The sequence below is a fragment of the Bos mutus genome, chromosome 20, assembly GCF_027580195.1.
Source record: "Bos mutus isolate GX-2022 chromosome 20, NWIPB_WYAK_1.1, whole genome shotgun sequence".
Lineage (NCBI taxonomy): Eukaryota > Metazoa > Chordata > Mammalia > Artiodactyla > Bovidae > Bos > Bos mutus.
This window is the reverse complement of record NC_091636.1, coordinates 65260257-65281948: the sequence shown is the minus strand read 5'-3', so window position 1 is coordinate 65281948 and position 21692 is coordinate 65260257. Positions and strand designations below refer to the sequence as shown.

The 21692-nt window shown below is 45.3% G+C and overlaps 1 protein-coding gene across 1 annotated transcript in view; it reads left to right on the top strand.

The window, feature by feature from the left end:
• Window positions 1-21692, top strand: part of ADCY2 (adenylate cyclase 2) — a 456623-nt gene that overhangs the window by 367606 nt on the left and 67325 nt on the right. Inside the window, exons 15-16 of the mRNA XM_070357742.1 lie at window positions 1954-2038; window positions 17222-17359. Coding sequence (XP_070213843.1) covers window positions 1954-2038; window positions 17222-17359 — 223 coding nt within the window. The remainder of the gene's footprint in view (window positions 1-1953; window positions 2039-17221; window positions 17360-21692) is intronic.

Here is a 21692-nt window from a genome sequence, read left to right as displayed (position 1 = left end):
TCAGCCTTATGCAGATGGCATCACCTTAACACCAACAAGGAACCAGGGGAGCACAGAGTCACAGGAAACCCATCAGAGCTCTCTTAGATGCGTGAAAAGAATGGCCAGTGGAAGTTGAGCAGATGAGTTCTGGTGTCCCTTCCGTCGCAGGAATAGCAAGAGTCTTCCTATGCTCCCCTCCATCCACGGTGCTAACAGGAGGCCTGAGAGTCTGTGATGGGGAGATGCTGAAACTGTGGATTCTGAGCAGGGATTAAGGAGCAATGTCTGAGACAAAAGGTGTTTGGGATGGGGGAGGCGAGGAGGCTTACAGAGCTTACCTTTCTGAGACTGTGAGTTACTCAAAACACGGGTCTTACTCATGTTTGCTCCCTTCCAACCCAGCGTGGACCTGGCCATGAGACAAGTCAACAATCTAGGTGTATTTGGTGTATCTGTACCCTCCTAGCAGACACTTAGCATTACTCGTAAAATGTGAACAAATGTCATTATCAGGCTGGTATTTGAAAGCATGTGCATCGTGTCTAGGACATGACTCAGCACTCCATAAGGACATCCTTGGGGCAGCTTTGAGTGCACAGTGGTTTGAAGTCAAGTTTTTGTATATCTTGCTTGATGTGTGCTATCTCTCAAGATAGAACAACTATCTGAGTGCCAACTGAGTGGACCCTTCCTATCCTGATGGCATGAAGGGGTTCCTTAGTTCACTGATGGCTCGCTTCTTTTCCCCCTGCTGGGGGCTCACAGCTGTGCACTCACTGGGCATTTCAGCTTGTAGATTGCTCATACCTGGGTCTTCCTTTGATGCATCAACATTCACTTCTTAGTGTCCCCATGCTTCTCAGTACCAAGTCTCCTGTCTCTTCAGTTTCTCTAGCCAACTTCATTGGCTCGAGCTTCCACTGTGATCTCAGGTACCACCTGACCTCTCTTTGGATGTTGCATTTAAATTTCATCTTGGATTATTCGTTATGGCTCATCTTTTCTAATACTCCCAACCCCTTCTTCCTTTGGATTACATGATGTTTTAAGAGGTCTTTAGTTTTCATTGTATAAAGGACCTTTCAGAAATGCATACAATTCTTGCAAACAGTTTTATCCTTTGGATGAAAGCACGTTTTAAGACACCGTAAATTTCTGAATTGTTTACAGGAACTCTGAGAAATGCATACAGTTCTCGTGACCACTTTTATCTACTTGTAACCGGAGGGTGACAGAACCTGTAACTTAGTGGGTACTTTTCTCACATGATCACAGGAACCTTGTGTGCTCATTGGCTCATGCAAAAATGCAAAGGCCACAGAGTGAGAACGGGGAATGAATGAGGTTTCCGCTGACATCGATGAGGCTGCCCTGGAGGCAAAACTGCCAGGACATCGAGGCAGGGAAGGGGGCACCATGATGGCCGTGGTCGGGTGTGGGCATGAAGGTGCTGGTTGCAGAGGCAAGTCGTGTAAAGAGGGTTTTTCTCTTATGAAGAAATGATGCTGGTAAGACAGCTGGAGGAGCATGGTGGGCTGCAGCCCATGGGGTCGCTAAGAGTCGGACACGACTGAGCAACGTCACATTCACTTTTCACTTGCATGCATTGAAGAAGGAAATGGGAACCCACTCCAGTGTTCTTGCCTGAAGAATCCCAGGGACTGGGGAGCCTGGTGGGCTGCCATCTATGGGGTCGCACAGAGTCGGACACAACTGAAGCAACTTAGCAGCAGCAGCAGCAGGACAGTTTTAATGTCTATCACAGCAAGTTGTTCAGACACAGCCGTAGATTCATTTTCCTATGGACGTATCTCTGGTTTGTTTTTAGCGCCATTTTCATTTCTCAAAGATATTAGTGAGGAATGAAGTCCTCATTTTAAAAACCCTAATTCAAGCCACAAGTATTTGCAATGGCTTTCCAGGAAAACTAAAGCTGTCCACACTAACATGTTCCTTTTTGTTTCCCGGTAGAACGTCCATTCTCGGAATTTCCTTTGGAGCGGCGTTTCTCTCACTTGCCTTTATCCTTTTCGTCTGCTTTGCTGGACAGCTTTTGGTAGGTACTTCACATACGGAATTTCTTTGAAAAGTGTACTCATTGAAAACTGATTGCTCTATCAAAATAAGAGCTTGTTGATTTACTGTTTCATGAGATACACAGCCCAGTAGAGAGGCCAGAATCCTTCATGTCAACAGCCCAGACTATGAACTGAGGAAGCCCGTAACAACCAAGACACTAACTCAAAGGTTACCTGAAATATTGGATAGCGTGCTATAAAATCACATTTGTGTTTATTTGTTTCTGTCAACATTTTGTACTATCCCTCTTAAGTTTTCAGAGTATTTATAACAGCAAATACTAGTGTAATAGGAGGCTTTTAATGACCAGGAGAATTAAAATGTAAACCAAGTGTGTCTTTGGTAATGACTTCCACAAGGTATAAAATTTTAGAAAATATGAAAATAACAAATGTAAAAATATCTCTTATTAGTGTTTTAGCTTAAAACCAATCATTGTCAGCGCTTATGGTTTAAGTGCTCGTTCAGGATATAAGAAGTAAACCTCACTGGACTCTTGAGTGTAAAGCAGTTGTTGCCGGGTGGCCCTGGATCTGTGAGAGCACCATGAGAAAGCAAACGATGAGATAGAAGTCCCGAAAGATAGTCAAGGCTTCATTTTGTTCACTGGAAGTGAGTTGAAACAGGACTGAACTGGAGTCCAAGCATTGGGTGCATCCTGGTCTGATATATGGCATCATTTGGCCAAAAAAGGGCTTAGGATTCCAAAGCATGTCTCTCCCTCTGGACAGTGGATGCTGCATCCTTCTGCCGTGGACCTTTGCAGACTTTGGTGGGTTCCGTTTGCTATGTCATAGTTTGAATGTTTCCAATTGGCTTGGAAAGTCTTCCAAAAGTAAGACTGTGGTTTCTGATTTCCTCAAATGCACACATGGCATCTCAAGTCACTTTAAAATCCCCTGAAGACCTCACAGGTTGTAGAGAAGATGGAGTAACTGTTGACCATGGGGATCTTTGTCAAGTTTGAGATAGGAGGAATTCCTAACATATGAGGAAGCCTGACTTTCTGTGTGCAGATTCCCCTTGGGTGGAAACGCACACACACTCTACCCTTTCTCTTCCTGACTCCCCAAAGACACCTGCAGCCTGTTTCTCCAGTTTTCAGAATAGGGATGATCATTTGTGGTTCTGTTGGAAATCTAAACCCTACTCTCATTAAAGCTGTGTATATCCTTGTGTCTGAGTAGACATACTTCTCGTTTTTTTGGAATCCAGTCTTGAGGGTGGCAGGAGTATAGTCCATAGTTAGGGTTTCAGACTGACTTTTCTTTCCACTGAAAATGAAACTGTCAGTCACACAGTCGTGTCTGACTCTTTGCAACCCCATGGACTGTAGCCTGCCCGGCTGCTCTGTCCATGGAATTCTCTAGGCAAGAATACTGGACTGGGTTGCCATTGCCTTCTCCAGGGAATCTTCCCAACCCAGGGATCAATCCGGGTCTCCCACATTGCAGGCAGATTCCTTACCGTCTGGTCCACTAAGTTGCTATAAAAAAGAAAGACAGAGCCAGAGGAGGAAGGGAGAATCCCTGGGGCAACTTTCCTGCCTTGGTGAGAAAGTTTCAGTAACGTCTCCCCTCTCAGCCTGACTATAATCTGACCACAGTGTTGAACTTTCATGGCTTTGGGTCCTTCCTGTAAGAGCCTTGGGGTGATCAAAATCTAACATTCCTGGCTTCTGGTTCCTCCTGGAAACCAGAGCCTTCCCTGGGGGCATCCCAGGATTCTAATGCCCACACACCAGATGCTACAAAGTCCTTTTTAACTCTGCGTTGTCCCAAAGAGAAAAGTTGAAGGCTGCAAATGAACCTATGTTTACCTCCTCCCCAGGGGAAGCCTGTGCTTTGCCAAAGTGGTCAGGAAGACCAAGCTTAAAGACATCTGGTCTCTCTCAACTTGAATGGATAGGATCTGTGCCCGAGTCTCCCCCTACTGGCCTCTTGAGATCCTTAGTCCACATGTAATCCTGGTAAAATTAAAGAAGGAATTCTGGTTCCACTAGGGGGTTCTTTTCACTCTTTAAAATAGTCTGTAAGGATTTTTTATTTAACGTACAACATCAAACATGGTATTGCACAAAGGCTTTAAATGTGCTTTCTATTCAACCCTCCAAATTCAGTCAAAAACTACACATATCACCGTTGAGATTCTTGTTGTCTTTTCTAAGCCAGAATTTCCTCACATGAAGTTTGGAGAACAACCGTCTTCAAAGTTTCTTGGGACGATTGGAGATAGAAGTACCTAACAGGATACTAACAGATTTTCAACAAACAGCAACTAGTATTATTTTCCATCACTGCATATTTTAGAGTGCCTATTCATGGGGTCGCAAAGAGTCTGACACGACTGAGCAACTGAACTGAACTGAACTGATTCTTAGAGCACTTTAGACAAACCTGTATTTTAGGCAACAGAAACCAGCATTAACTTTTTAAAATTAATATGAGTGTTTAGAACAAAGATCAAAATGATAAATGCTTGCTTCTGTCTCTTTTTTAGAAAAAATTACCATTCTTACACATGACATGTAATATAATACTTAGTGTCACTCTACAAAGAATAAATTTAAGTTGAAGAAGGAAAAAGCCCTACATATATCACAAATATTCCACAGTGGTCATGGAGAAGTATGAGAGTTGATTGTGATTTGTGCTTTTTTATGGATTAAATACTGGGTTTATGAAAGACTACTGAATATCCCAGGCTCATGTTCTACTAACTTATGTTAACCTTCTGAAAATTTAATGCCAAAGGCAGTATCAATTCTAATATTGGTATTAAATTCTCTGCATGAAAAATGAAATCAAAATACTTCTGTAAAGGAGATGGAAAAAAGGTAAGCCTGGCAGATATTTTTTTTCCTCCACAAGTTTTACCTTTATTATCGTCTTTTGCACAAAAAGTGCAGCACAAGTAAGTAAAATCGATGGGTCATTGACCAGCTGGGTTTAATAAGAAGGTAGGGACACATCAAAATGGGTAAAAACGAAGAGTGATAAATCAAATGCAGTTTTTTCCTGTTGATATTAAAAAAAAAAAAAAAAACAGTGGTATTTGTTCAGTGACGCATTCAGAGAAAAATGTCAGGGAATCTGTTATCATCCCAGTTGCTGTGAGAAGCCCCGCCCTTCCATCCACTCTGGTTGCTGCCAGTCCACCCCATCCCCAGGCTCTTCCAGAAGCGATCACCCCCGCACACATTGCCCACGCCTCAGTTCTTGCCCATGGGGGTGGGTTCTGCACCTGCTCTCCTTCCTAGAAACTTCCTCGGGAACCTCGCCGGCCCCTGTGACGGCCCTTCTTGAAGCGCCATGGGACACAGGGTCTGTGCCATGTCATTTAGCGCTCAATAAGTGACACCCCTTTGATCCCCTTTTTAAAAAGTTTCTGCTGAGCGTGACTGCGATTTCTGTCACACTAAGAATGTCACACTAACCTAAGGATCCTTAAGACCAGGGTTGTGCCCTCGCTTGCTTTCTGTCTCCTAGTGCATCCAGCCGAATGCTGGACATGTAGATGTGTTTATGATAAGTGCGTGCTAAATCCAGCCGAATGCTGGACATGTAGATGTGTTTATGATAAGTGCATGCTAAATAAACATCTGGGCTTCCCAGGTGGCGCAGGTAGTAAGTCGCCCGCCTGCCCATGCAGGAGGCATAGGAGACTCAGGTTCTATCCCTGAGTCAGGAAGATCCCCTGGAGGAGGGCATGGCAACCCACTCCAGTATTCTTGCCTGGAGAATCCCATGGACAGAGGAGTGGTCCATAGGGTCGCAAAGCATTGGATATGACTGAAGCGATTTGGCGCACATGCACGCAAGTAAGCATTATTGGATGTCCGTCATTTCCATGAGGTTCTTTTTCCCTTCCTCCACTCTTGGGCTTCACGTACCACCTCCTCTGTCTCACCACCCCGCTCCCGTGTTCATCCTCAGGCACTTATGTTCCCTGTGAGCCCTGATCGTTCTCCTTCCTCCAGAAGCCCTGGGTGGGGATGGACTTGGTGTGTAAATGAATGTATGAAGGAGTGAATGGTGGTCCACAGCCCTCATCCTGCTGCACTGAAATTCCTTCTCACGTGTGCCATGATTCCTTGACTCTGAAGTGCCTCGAGCTGGCTCTTTCGTTGGAAACAATTTTGTGACCTTCACCAGCTAATTCTGAAGAAAATTAGCAAAAGGAAAACTAGCCTTTTCCACCTAGTGCCTGGTTGTTGGGCTTCCTATTTGTATTCTTTTAGACGAAAAAAAAACCATGAATGAGTTCATCTCAGCCCTGTTTTGTTCACTGACTGTTCCAGACACTTGAAACGCAAAGTAAGTATTCAATAGGTCGCGAAGAGTCAGACACGACTTAGTGACTGCACTTTCACTTTTCACTTGCATGCATTGGAGAAGGAAATGGCAACCCACTCCAGTGTTCTTGCCTGGAGAATCCCAGGGACGGGGGAGCCTGGTGGGCTGCCATCTATGGGGTCGCACAGAGTCGGACATGACTGAATTGACTTAGCAGCAGCAGCAGCAGCAGCTTGAAGGAATGTCGGGTTGCAAATGCAACCACCTGGCACCACTGCTCAGAAAAGCCCCACCCCAGCCTCACCCAGACTTGACCTCTCCCAAGCTCCCAGTTCTGAACCCAGCTCGCAGTTGCCGCATCCCTGCTCCCAGTTCTGACAGGCTCCTGGCCTGCCAGCATCCTGGGCCAGCATCCTGTGTACTTACTTGTCAGGTCTCCTTCAGCGCTTCTACATCACTTCTCTGGTGAGGTCCTTGGTTTTCTATAGCAGATGCTGGTTAGCATTTCAGAGTCGTAATCTTGAGAGCTGAAAGGGAACTGAGAGATAACCTTGTCCTGGTCTGCACTTGGATGAGGGACCCAGGGCCCGAGATGCTGTTCATTTCCCTGAGTTTCCATTTCTACTTATTTAAAAGAAAAGTTTCCCTGCGTGAAAAATAATGCAGGAGCCATAAGTAGATCCCTTGAGGATGCAGATGGAGACTTTGGATCACGGTCAGGAATATGAGAACCGTAAGATCTGCAAAAGTTCCCTGTCCTTGGATAAGAACCTTCAGAACCAATGTAGACTGCTTAGGACTGGTGAGATCCGTGAATAGTTCTATATCTGACCTCAATTCAGTTTAAAAATGATAAATGTTGTATTATATTAAAAGTGAAGACTTAACTCTGCTAGGCATTTTATGTATACTGGCTCATTTATCCACACAAGAGTCCTTGGAGGGAATGCTCACTCTACAGTTAATGAAAGGGAAGGTCCAGAGGTTTCATAACTTGCCCTGAAGTATTACTATACAACAAGTAGGTTTTGGAGCCTTTGGGAAGAAGCCTTAGAATCCTTGTACTAAATTGGAGGCAAGTTCCAGAGCATGCTGGACTGTGTGTGGAGAGACACTGGCAAGCGCTGAAGGAGGAATGTCCACGTCCTGGTCATGGACCGTCATGGTACTGAAGCGGCCTCGTGGTGATTGCTAAGCATCAGTGGCTCAAAGGCAAAAAAGTCAGGCAAGATAACATCACGTCGAACCTGATTCACAGTGGCCTCTTGTCTAGTTTTCCAGTATATTCAGCTGTTGACCCAGTTTATGTAAAACTGGATTTTGGACAAGGTATGTCCATCTTAAAAGACATTCAGTAAGACAGAGAAAAAATTTCATTTATAAGTCAATTTAGACTCAAAATATTCTAAGTAAGAAAGTTTATAGTAATACTTGCAAAGTATTTTCACATATATGAGAGCCCTTCAAAGTGTTTTGATTAAGTATTATTTTATTTGATAATCAAAACAATCCATTTTATCTAAGTAGAAACTAAGATGCAGAATAAGAGATTCAAGTTTATACTTCCATAACAATCAGCAATAAAAAATAATAATAGCTGTCATCACCATGGTAGTAATAACAATAAGTACATTTTTATTGCCAAGTTTAACTTCTCTAAACTACCTGAAGCAGACTTAAATCTCTGCAAGAAACACAAGAGATGTAACCATAAATAACAAAGACGCCTCCCACAAAACCTTCTTGATGAAATGTCTTTTAGAAGAACTACGCCAGATTCAGCAAATGAAAATGTTAGAAAATGTCAGGAGAAATTTTTCTCTCCGTGTGGCTTTCTTGCCACTTTGTATGGCAGAGATAACACAGTATCAGCCCACCAACCTTGTTCCCAGCAGAGATGAAAGCACCAATATAGAGATAGTCCTGGGGACAGAAAATAGGCCACATGCCCGCTGATAGAAAAGCTTCCTACCCACAGGAGTGTTTTTCCCTTGAAGTCTATTTTCTCTAATGTCAATATAAGCCTGCCAGCTTTCTCTTGGTTAGTATTTTCCCATCTCTTATTCGGCTTTTCCTTGCTATACAGGTGTGTCTCTTGTAAACAACATCTAAGTGTATGTCATGTTCTCTGATCCAAGAGTCTCTTTCTTTTAGCTGGCAAGCATAATACATTTATGTGTATTACAGTTATTGCTAGTCATCTTTTGCTTTTTTTAAATCCATTATATATGTTATTTGCTTCTGTTTATTTTTCCTCTTCTCCTGTCATCTCCTGGACAAATGGAGTTTATTGAGTCTCCTTTATTCCCTCTAGTGACTCGGCAGTTAGATATCCTCGTCTTTTCTTTCAGGGATTAACGTAAAATGTGTAACATGCACGTTTCTCACCGGGTCCATTGTCGTCTCCATCTTCTTGTTGAAAAATGCAGGCCCCATGCTGTAATCCTGTCCACTGTCCTCCAACGTTGTCTAGATTTTTCTGAATTTACACTGCTCGTGTTATTCGTAGTTATCGGTATTCTGGTTTAATGGTCTGTTCACTCACCATTCTTCTGGATGTCCTGCCTTCCTCCAGATGCGCTGTTCATATTTCCATAGGATTATTCCTCTTGTAATCCTCTCCATGAGAGCCTATGTATAATATACCCCAATCAGCTTTTATATTAAAAAAAATAAGAAAAACAGCCTCTTTTCCTCTTTGACCAATCATTTACAATAATGTTGCTAACATTTTGAAAACATGAGTCCATATTTTCTTGGATTTTAATGTGCTGAGGAGAAATCTAGTCCAGCTGTGGTTCCTTGATAAGATGTCCTTTCTCTACTTTTGTAGAACTTGCTCTTTGTCCTGGCAATAGATTCTTTGTATTGAGGAAGAGGTTTACTTTTCTTTTACCTTGATGGGACTCAGTGCCTCATCTCGACTGCTGCTACTAAGTCGCTTCAGTCGTGTCTGACTCTGTGTGACCCCATAGACGGCAGCCCACCAGGCTCCGCCGTCCCTGGGATTCTCCAGGCAAGAACACTGGAGTGGGCTGCCATTTCCTTCTCCAATGCATGAAAGTGAAAAGTGAAAGTGAAGTCACTCAGTCGTGTCTGACTCTCAGAGACCCCACGGACTGCAGCCTACCAGGCTCCTCCATCCATGGGATTTTCCAGGCAGGAGTACTGGAGTGGGGTGCCATTGCCTTCTCCAGAGCTCGTATTCTGTTCCAGGTCCATGACGTCGTTGTCCCATATTTCCCTGTATTTTGCCTTTTTCTCAGTCTATTTTTTCTCAAGCTTTCATTACACGTATGTTCAATCTTTCTATTGTACCTGCTGTGCCTCAACTGCATACGTTTTATCTCTATATTTCTGTGCTATTTTACGGGTTGTCTCCTTAAAGCTAGCTCTTCAGCATAACTATTGAGTATTTAATCTCAATTTCTACATGTTTGTCACGAAAGAGTCTCTGGAACTCATTTATAAAGTAAAGCTGTTACTTTCTCTTAACTGCTTATCATTATGAACTCTAATCCATGGGGTTTTAAAATTTAATCTTATTTTATAGACTACTTCAGATTGATTTGCGAATCTTATGATACTTATTCTATTTTCTGTTATTTCTGTTGATTCTTCCTTGGACGGCCCATTGTCTTCTGCAGCTCATAGTGCGAGCATGCATGCTTATTCGTGTCTGATTCTTAGCAACCCCATGGACTGTGGCCCGCCAGACTCCTCTGTCCATGGTATTTTCCAGGCAATAGTACTGGAGTGGGTTCCCATTTCCTTCTCCAAGGGATCTTCCCAACCTTGGAATCGAACCCGTGTCTCTTTCACCTCCTACATTGGCAGGCAGAGTCTTTACCACTGTGCCACCTGGGAAGCCCCTTATGTAACTCAACGTTCTTGTTTGTTGTGAGACCGTGTCCAGTAGGGACTGCCCCTCCCACTGGCGTGTGCACCGCATCCTGCAGTGCGATGTGTCATCATAAGTAGCATTGTTCTTGCTGCAGCCACAGCCCCAAGACCTTTCTCTGGGTTTTGGTCTGATCAGTAACCACTCACCTTGAGATTCTCATTATGAAGCAGATGATGTGATTTCAAAACCAACACCCGTATTTAGAGTCTGAGTTCGCATTGGAAGTTTATTTATACTTTCTTGGTCTAGAGTTTGGACTTTCTAGACTTCTCCACTTGGAGAGAATACCCTTCTGAGGCTTCTGGTTTTATTCATCAGTCTTGGTCCCAGCTGCCCACCTGTTGCAGACCCAAGACAACATCTTTTCCCTGTGGGCATCAAAAGCCCAGCCCATTGATGCTCAGTTCCAGGACACTCTGGGGCCAATCCCACAGTCTCCATCCTTCTATCAGTAGCCTCCTTCTTTGTTTTACACCCCTAGGAATTCCTCTCTGGGTCCACTGTTAAGACAGTGAGCTTTTGCAGTGAGAATCTGTTGAGTTCTATTTGCTGAATTCTGGGGTGCCTCTGGGAATGCAAGGATTGTGATGGGAATTCCCTGGTGGTCCAGTGATTAGGACTCAGTTTTTTCGCTGCTGAGAACCTGGGTTTGATCCCTGGAAAGGGAACCAAATCCCACAAGTTGTGCAGTGTGGCAAACACACACACACACACATATGAGTTGTGAGGTGGCTCCACCAGGTCTCCAAGTGGCCAGAGACAAGCATTTAGGCAGAGAGAACACGATGAAGGCAATGGCACCCACTCCAGCACTCTTACCTGGAAAACCCCATGGATGGAGGAGCCTGGTGGGTTACAGTCCATGGGGTCGCAAAGAGTCAGACACAACTGAGTGACTTCACTTCACTAACATGATGTAGATGGTGCTGTGAGGGCCACCCAGTGGATGAATAACAGAGGAATATGGCTCAGCCAAGGCGTGTGAGAGAAACAGGATGATTTTGTAAAATATTTGTTGTTGTTCAGTCACTAAGTCATGTCCAACTCTGACCCCATGGACTGCAGTGTACCAGGCTCCTCTGTCTCAGTATCTCCCAGAGTTTGCTCAAATTCATGTCTATTGAGTCGGTGATGCCATCCAACCTCCTCATCCTCTGTCATCCCCCTTCTCCTTTTGCCTTCAGTCTTTCCCAGCCTCAGAACTAAAAGCCTGTGGGAAGTCCAAGTACAATTAAATAATTAAAGTAGACACATCAGTCTCTGTGACACCAAATGTATGAAGTAATTATTGCTGCATGACAGTGAGAGTCCTTGCCCAATTAAAATGCCACGGTAGGCGTCCCTTTAGACAAATACACAAAAGTGCGTGTTTACATGACTAACTTCACCATGGTTTTCAGACAAGAGCAGTTCTATTTTTTAATGATAAAAGTTTGTTACCGAACCACTGTGATATATTTAAAACTTTCTGAAACGTCTCTCACTTTATTACATTTCACTTTATATAAGTGGAGACTTCTTTGCGGGTACTTCGTTTTATTTTAAAAAGGAACAGACTAATGAGACTGCAAACCCAATCTGCTTTAATAATTATCACACCGAATGATGAGGAATCCAGAACTGCAGAGACTACCTACTATTTCCAATGCAGAAGTTTCAAAAAACAAAAAAGGAAGAGAGGAAGGAAGGAACGGGAAATATTTTTGGCAGAGATATTTTTTCTTCGTTTTTAATCCAAAACACCGTGTATGAATATGTTATTTTTACGTGGAGAATCTTCTGCCTGTACTGGATGAAGACATTAGCATTCATTCCAGACTCTTTCTAGCAACCCACACTGCTCACCATCCCCAGCACCAACTCCACGGTAGGGTTTTCACGTACGTTTATATTCTTTCTCCTTCTGCCTCTCCCACTATACTTAGCACCAATTCCATATTGATCAGTGGATGGATGTGGCATTAACAGCCAAGAGCATTTCTAGAAGATGCTCAGTGAGCTTGCTCTAGGTAATAAGAGACAATCATACGATACAGTGAGCCTTGCTGATGATCAAGACGGAAAAGAAACAGATTTGGCCCAAACAATGCCAGTGATTAAACCAAAGATCAAACAGAATGATTACCCTGAGCTGATAGCAAGGCTTGCTCTCATCTTCATATGAAGAGGATGTTCTAAATAAATGCCACAATATTCTTTGAGGTTGTATCATTTATAATGTCTCACTGTGTGTGTGTGTGTGCACGCGCGCACACGCACGCTCAGTCGTGACCCCATGGACTGTGGCCTGCCAGGCTCCTCTGCCCATGGGATTCTCCAGGCAAGAATACTGGAGTGGGTTGCTATTTCCTATACCGGAGATCTTCCCGACCCAGGGATCAAACCCGCAGCTCTTTCATCTCCTTCGCCTCCAAGATTGGCAGGTGGATTTTCTTCCATGGTTCCGCCTGGGAGGCCCGTAGTGTCTTGTTACATATTAGTTGCGCAGTCGTGTCCGACTCTTTGCAACCCTGTGGACTGTAGCCTGACAGACTCCCCTGTCCGTGGAATTCCCCAGGCAAGAATACTGGAGTGGATTTTCAATTCCTCCTCCAGGGGATCTTCCCGACCAAGGGATGGAACCCAGGTCTTCTGCACTGCAGGCAGATTCTTTATCATCTGAGCACCAGAGAAACCCAATGTCTCATTAGGATGGTGTAAACTTTGAAAAACTATTTATCTATCAGGGACTTTATTTGAATACTTAACCCAAAACAGAATAAACTGAACTAAATTATCAAGTTAGGATATAGGTTGTAATTTTTATTCAGAACAACAAATGAAATCAGTGTTCCCATTTTTCCTCAGTCAGATTCTTTCTACTCTTAAGTTGTTAGTACTTTTCTCCTTTTCCCCCATCGTTGGTTTCTTCTCTTACTTCGAATGTCGTTATCTTCCTCCTCTTCTTCCTGCACTGTCTTTATAGTTCAGGATCTGTATCCCCATCACCACCATCTATGTCCTTGCCCTTGTCACCAGCAGTGTTACCAGTTTCCATGTTTCAGAACAGTTGTATTTACTTTGCCTCGATTTGATGAAGGGATGAAAAGATAGGGGCAGCTGCCTGCCTCTATGACCTGGAGAACAATGAGTATATGATATAACAGGTTAAAGAACGATTGCATATGAGGGCTTGGAGGCACACAGGAAGACTCAACAGAGACGGAAATGAACCCACTTCATTCTGAACCTGGTGTCTGGGGCCCAGTGCGCACCAAACCCGTGCATCTTTAGTGAGCAGCTTCAAGGAGATCGCTCTTTGCAGGACTGAATAGGACCGTGGCAGATTTCCAGGACAGTCTGCGGTGTATTCAGGAGGCAAACAGAGGCAGCAGTTTCTAGGGCCAGCATTGTGTCACTTTGCCCAGAGCGTCACAGGAGCAGAAAAACGTGTGTGTGTGCCCACATCTGCTTCAGCACATGCCTAGTCCATGGGCAGAACATGACAGAGTCCCATCAGCTGGCATGTTGGGCAATATCATCACCATGCATTGCTCCAAAAATTCAAACAGTCATTTTTAAAATTTTACAGTTTCAACAATATGTTTGTGTAATAACTAGATATTTTACTTAATTGACTGTGACATGGAATCTGAGCTAGAGTTAAACACTCTCTTGAAATAGCAGTTTTGTGTTTTCTGCTCTTAAGATTTTTATTATCATATCTATTGACAGTTTCTGTGTACAGACACAAAAGCATCCATTTTAATAATTTTCTTTTAAATAAAAACCCTAATCCTAGTCAATTAGGATGCAAATACATAAATATTGTCATTTGCCAGGATCCAGCCAAATGCATCATCTTCTATTTTAATATGAGCTGGATGACTATGATATTCTTTTGAATCTCTGCTCTTTACACTCTGTTATAGCTTCTCCTCTGGAATGTAGATCCGACTCTGGTCTATGGTATTGTTGTTGTTCTGTCACTAAGTTGTGTGACTCTGCAACCCCATGGACTGCGGCACACCAGGCTTCCCTGTCCTTCACCATCTCCCAGAGCTTGTTCAAACTCATGTCTGAGTCAGTGATGCCATCCAACCATCTCATCTTCTGTCGTCCTCTTCTTAGTCTTTCCCAGCATCAAGGTCTTTTCCAAGGAGTCGGCTCTTCCCATCAGGTGGCAAGGTATTGGAGTTTCAGCTTCAGCATCAGTCCTTCCAATGAATATTCAGAACTGATTTCCTTTAGGATGGACTGGTTGGATCTCCTTCCAGTCCAAGGGACTCTCAAGAGTCTTCTCCAGCACCACAGTTCAAAAGTACTGTGGCTTATTAATATTATTCAGTGTAGGTATTAATATTATTAATTATATCAATCAATTATTTATTAATAATTATTAATTATATTTATAAATATATTACAAATATATATTTATAAATATATTTATAATAATTATTAATTATAATATTATTCAGTGTGGTATTAATATTATTCAGTGTAGGATGTGCTAGAAGGATAATGATACACTTTCAGGTGAGCGTCCTCCAGCTGTGTCATCCTGAATGATACCACATGTCCACAGCATTGAAGGGCCTCTCTTCAGACAACAGATTTAAGGACATCACCAGCCCCCATCCGAACCATGCTTTGGAGAAGAAACTTAAGGCATAAATCTGGCTCCCCCTGACTTGCTAACAGGAAGACGCTCTGCAGAGCCTGGCCGCTAGCCTGAGGTTCAGCCCCTGGAGCCCAGGGCAGCACTGGCTCATCCCTCCAGACAGGCTGTAGGAGAAACCAGAGGAGGTCCCAGGAGACTCTGCCCAAAGAGTGAGCCCTGGGATTCCACACCACAGGGGGTTAGATGCTGTAGACAAATGTTCTGCATCTCTTTATACCAGGAGCTGGACGGGAAAAAAAACTATAGTAGAAAGGAGAGAAAATGGTTTTTACATTCATCTAGGGTTTTCCAGGTGGTGCTAGTGGTAAAGAACCCCTGTGCCAATGCAGGAGATGTAAGAGACACAGGTTCGATCCCTGGGTTGGGAAGATCCCCTGGAGGAGGGCAGGACAACCCACTCCAGTATTCTTTCCTGGAGAATCCCGTAGGCAGAGAAGCCTGGCGGTTTATAGTCCATGGGGTCACAAAGAGTTGGACAAGACTGAAGCGACTTCACATGCATGCAGATATAAAGCAAACAGATTTTTAGTCCCTGAAATGTTCCTGAGAAATATGTTTTCTTCACAAATAGAAGAGAAACTAACACATACGTCTTGTTTTGGGCACCTTATGAAGCTCATTTAAATCTCTTAAAAAACCAAAGAGGCAGATACTATTGCTATTCTTATTTCAGAGAGGAAAAAACCGAGGCCAGAGAGGGTCAGTAACTTGCATAAAGTTTCACAGCCGTGGGGGGCTTGGTGCCGCAGCCACAGGGCTGGTGACCTTTCTAACCATCTCTCATCCCGTGGTGTACGTGGGTGCTTGCTCAGTCACGTCCATCGTGTCCGACTCTTTTGCAACCCTATGGACTGTAGCCCACCAGGCTCCTTTGGCCTTGGACTTCTCCAGGCAAGGATCCTAGAGTGGGTTACCATTCCCTTCTCCGGGGGATCCGCTCGACCCAGGATCAAGCCCATGTGTCCTGCATTTGCAGGCGGATTCTTTATCAACTGCACCACCTGGAAAGGCAACACCCCAAAGTGGGCAGAATTAACACCACTGAACTCCGCACTTAAAGATGGTTACGAGCTCTTTGCAGGGCAGGAACAGAGACATGGACTTACAGATCAGACGTGGACACAGCGGGGGAAGGGGAGGGTGGGGCGAATTGGGAGAGCAGCACTGACGTATGTGCATGACCACGTGTGAAGTGATAGCAGGTGGGAAGCAGCTGTCTAGTACAGGGAGCCCAACTCAGTGCCGGAGAAGGCAGTGGCGCCCCACTCCAGTGCTCTCGCCCGGACAATCCCACGGACGGAGGGGTCTGGTGGGCTGCAGTCCATGGGGTCGAGAAGAGACAGACACGACTGAGCGACTTCACTTTCACTTTTCCCTTTCATGCATTGGAGAAGGAAATGGCAACTCACTCCAGTGTTCTTGCCTGGAGAATCCCAGGGACGGGGGAGCCTGGTGGGCTGCCGTCTACAGGGTCGCACAGAGTCGGACACGATGAAGTGACTTAGCAGCAGCAGCAGCAGCAACTCAGTGCTCTGTGATGACCTAGAGGGGTGGGATGGATGAAGTGGGAGGGAAGCTCAAGAGGGAGGGGTTATAAGTATGCATATAGCTGATTCATCTTGTTTGTTGTATGGCAGAAACCTACACAGCATTGTAAAGCGATTATACTCCAATTTTTTTAAAAAGCCCTAAGAATGTTAAAAAAAAAAAAAAAACAGTTAAGAGGGTAAATTTTATCTTATGTATTTTATCTTATGTATTTTAACACAATTAAAAATAGTATTTTTATAATAAAAAGTAGAGCTTCTCCACGTGGGGGAAGCCCTCTCAGGACAGGATGAGGTATAGCCATCACCACAATCACAGCGGAGAGCGCTGGGTTTCATCTTCACAGGGACAGGTTCCAAACTATCGTATTGTGTGGTCCAGATGAACTCTTAGGATTAGCTGCACGTTGGGCTGTTTTCTACACAAATCACCTGAATTTCTGAAAACAGCTTCCTCACAGCTGTGATCTGAGACCCAACACATCCGCCAGAGTTGTTTAATTGACGCATATTTTTCCTTCACCAGAAGAATTTTTAAACATAATTTCAGGTCTCTCTTAAAGGACATAGAAGCATGTCGTAGTTTGTCATAGAAATTTAGTGAATTTGTTCCCAGCTTGTAAGAAGAATGCCGACATGATCTACTGGTCTCGTGTGTGAAAAAGATCGGTGCATCTCGTGTTGTAAACATCCTTGAGAAACTTGAGAAAAATACGTAAAATAGCAACGCGTTTCTTTTTCTCTCCGCTCTTAGCAATGCAGCAAGAAAGCATCTGCTTCTCTCCTGTGGCTTTTAAAGTCATCGGGCATCATCGCCAACCGGCCCTGGCCTCGGATCTCCCTGACGGTCATCACCACGGCCATCATATTGACCATGGCCGTGTTCAATATGGTGAGTCATGGCCCGGACGTGCTGTCCATCTCGTGGGATTTGGTCCATCTTGTGGCATTTTGAAACCTTCCCCATAGCTCCTTCGGCGACAGCCACTGCTGCCTGTTTAAATTCAACATCCAACCGCTTTGCATAGGGGAAGCGTGCTTCCTGGGGAGGCCCCCAGGGAGGGAGGGAGACTCCTTCCAGCAGCTTCCCACCCCCTAGCTCGTCCTGACTCCAGCTACGGAAATGCCACCGAATGTTAGCAGGCTAATCACCAGGAAGACCAGAATCAGCAAATTAGAGAGGCTGCAGTGGGAAAGGGGTGCTGCTCTGGGCTTTAAAGGGCCTGATTTCAGACATCACCATCACTCCCACCTTAACCAGCTGGGCGGTTTTGGAGAATTTTCATTAAAAGCTTCCACAGGCTCCACTTCACTTCTCATGAGAAAGCTGAGACTTTCTCAGTGAGAACTGACACTTCTCTGCTAAGGTGGATTTTTCAGGTAAATGAAGTGATGCTCCTAGCACACTTAGGATGGCATCAGGCGTTTGGTAAGTACTGAACCAGGGGTTGCTCTTACCGTATCAATGTTTTTAGAGGTATATCCTTCAAAGCAGACATGTCACTAATCAGTGCCAATTAAGACACATCCTTTTAATTATTCTCACGTCATCACCATCGACCACCAGGTGTTCACTCAGCAAAAAAAAAAAGAAGAACATATATTGAGCATAAATATGCATGTGGTACTTCACTAGATCCTAGGAACCCAAAGCGACTTTGTCTCCCCAGAGTTTATGGCCAAGTTTAGGAAACTGACAGCTGGGTCAGAGGTTATGAGAGAGTCTGACAGTGAAAGCGTGAGGGGTGGGGCAAGGACAGGGGAGCTGGGCCGGCAGGACGGAATTCTGAAAATGGACACAAGTAGTTTTCTCCGGATGATGGAGGGAAGATCAGGAGGGAAGACATTTAGCATCAGGACAAAGAGAGAAATGTATCCTATGAAGCAGCAAAAAGTAAGGCTGAAGAAGTAGGCAGGGACCTTGACGGTTTGCCTGAGATCTGTCCTCAATGTCATACCATGGGTCACACGGTTTGTACGGATGCACCTGGAGATTCAGGTGAGGGTGACGCCAACTGGCAGGCGGACGGGCTGGGGTAGCAGTGGCCGGGGCGGACTGGCCCCTTCTCCTTCACTCTGCCTCGAAGTCCACCTTAAGGACACCTGGGAGGAAGGTGGCAGACAAGCACCAGCTTCCCTCCCTTCTTCCTCTTCCTGTCCATCAGGGCGGGGATAGTGTGGATTCCTGGGTGTCCTCCCGTGGGCTTAGCAGCTGTGCTGGCTCCTCCCGCTTCCCCTGACTACACAGCCCAGCTCCTGCTAGCTCCCCTGAGAAGCGCGGGCCCTAAGGTAGGTCTTCTTCCAAGGCAAGGGCCATTGAGGGGTGTCCCTGCGACTCCTGTTTCCTTGGTACACACCTGCTGAGCCTCAGAGCTCAGCTTGCAAAGAGGCTGCCCCCAGCTGGGCCTGTGCAGTAAGAACTGATGGTGTCTGTTGGGAGAAAGGGCTCTGCAGTCAAGTCCATGCAGACGGAAGACTTCCCAAGGACCAGCTGGCCCTTGGTCTTGGGTTCCTGTGTGGTGTTGTCCTGCTGTGTCACGTTCACCATGGCAATTCCACCATCCTGGCCCTCCCCCTGGACTTCTCCCAGCCCATCTCCCCTCCCCCTGAACATGCACAGCATCCAAGGCCATCTTCCTGTGCCAAGGGTGATGACATGGTGCCCCAGGGATGGAGACCCTCTCTTCTAGATCTCAGGCATCCTTGGGTCATGACAGCACTTATTTCTAACAAAGGCATCATCAGGACTGACCAGGGAAGAGCTGGGACATGGTACCTGGTCTGGACAGGAAAATCCCTCTGGAGTAGGAGAACGATCCTACTCCTGAGGGATTTCAGATCTTAAGGGCTGGAGGGGATGTTGGCCACCATCAGCCTGAGGCTTGTGTTCATGAGGCATCCCCACAACCGCCTGAGGACTCTCTGCGTGATGACCCAAGGAGAGTGTAACTGTGGCCCCAGGATGGTCAGCAGAGTTGGGGGTGGGGGTGGCCTCCTGGTGAGGATCGTGAGATGCAGAACTGAACACTAGCCTTTCCCAGAAGAGCCCTTCAGCAAGTGGATCACTATCTGCCGCACTCCAGCCTTCCCACACGGGCAGTATCATTGGCTATGGCATGTTCGTGAATACATCACCACAGAGGAAGATGGACAGAGACACGGGGAGTGGCGGGAGCCTTGGAGAAACAGGGGCGTTTCCTAAAGCGGGTTCCTCATGCTGGACTTCGTAGCAAGCCTGTGTGCGTTAGTCCTGCTGCTCTGGGAGCCAGCTTTCTGGGAGAAAGTGCCAGCCAGCTCCAGGAAGAGCTTGGTAAAGTGAGCTGTGGGGGAACAGCTTGAAAAGAGTGGACTTCACCATGAAAAGGGGTGGCGCAGGGAGAAGCAGAGCATCCTTGAAGGATAGCACTAGCTAGAGCTCTGGGGGGTTCTGATACACCAAGTGTGTGTCCTGTGGCCCCCAGCCCTTATCATTAGGCTTCTTCATCCCTTTGGAGGGCTTCCCTGATGGCTCATTGAGTAAAGAATCTACCTTCCAGTGCAGTAGGCACAGAAGACCCAGGTTTGATCCCTGGGTCGGGAAGATCCCCTGGAGAAGGGAATGGTAACCCACTCCAGTATTTTCACCTGGAGAATCCCACATACAGAGGAGTCTGGTGCGTTACAGTCCAAAGGGTCACCAAGAGTCAGACACAACTGAGTGACTAAACACAGCACACATCCCTTCAAAGTGTATTCACTCACGTGTGCGCTCACCTGTGCACACATCCTGAAAGTTGACACAGCATTTAACACAACATCACACACCTAATGGTGAGGTCTTTTTTTTTTTTTTTCCTTGAATCCCAGGAAAGCACCTTTTATACAAGGAAGGGCCATTCCACAGTTACTAAATGAGAGAGGAATGAATGAATGAAAACTTTTTTTTATGAAATCTAGTTTGATATTATAAAACCAGGATTCATCACCTAATTTTTAAAAGGCAGAATTGAAATGGGAAACAAATCTGATGTGAAAGCTGGTTGTATTTCTCCTAGGGTAATTAGTGATTGACAGGCAGTTCAGTCACTGTCTATAAATGTTTGATGAGCTCTGACTCTTTGGGACCCTATGGACTGTAGCCCACCAAGTTCCTCTGTCCATGAAATTTTCCAGGCAAGAATACCGGAGTGGCTTGCCGTGTCCTCCTCCAGGGAATCTTCCCCACCCAGGGATAGAACCTGGGTCTCCTGCATTGCAGGCAGATTCTTTACCGTCTGAGCCACCAGGAAGCCACCAATTAACACATTTTTACAGTAACTGCTGGGAAGATCCCCTGGAGAAGGGAACAGCTACCCACTCCAGTATTCTGGTCTGGAGAATTCCATGGACTGTACAGTCCATGGGGTCGCGAACAGTTGGACACAACTGAGCGACTTTCACTTTCACAGTAACTGCAATCCCTTTGGAGTGAAGAAATGCATTTTCTGTACCCAAAATATGTCTTCCAGTGTCATTTTCCTTCCTCAAAAAGAAAGAAGTGCATTGCCAAGTGCGGTAGAGAAGTCTACGGAAGGCACAATAAAAGTCTGACGGATCAACTTTGAGAAAAAATGAAACGAGGCTCAGCTCACTGGGCTGCCTCCTATAGGACTAGAGCCTTGGAGCAAGGAAAAGACTTAAGTTACTTGTTCCTGTCCACTATTTTTCTCAATTCCTGATGGATTTAGTGGTTCTTCCCCATCCAGAGGCTCTTATTTTTGTTTCAAGGAAATATCACAAAACAGTACAAAATCCAACATTGGGTAGAGAGAAGAAATACTTTCCCTAGTTAGTGGATTTTCTTATCATGTCTTATTCATCATGGGAAGGACTGGTCCATCAAGTGCCCTCTCTGATCACATCTGATGACTTACAGAGAAATGTTCTCCAGCTACTAGATCCCCAGCCACATGAATTTTGACTGCATAAGGCAGACACAAGGTCCAGTGTTCCTAGCCCCACTGCAGGGTGCTGTGACTGCCCTGGGGTCACACGCATCCCCAGGGGGTGCCAGGCAAGGGAAGTGGGCTCCAGGACCCTCATTCACATTCAGGAAAGATGGCTTCTCCCACTGGGGAGGTGGGTACCAGTCTTTACCTTTATGTGGTCAGATGCTCTCAGAAGTAAGTCTGTGTTTTTTTTTCCCTAGCCCCTCTTGAAAAATCTCCTTCCTAGGGAGACTACTATTTAATGCAGTAGAGCTTTTA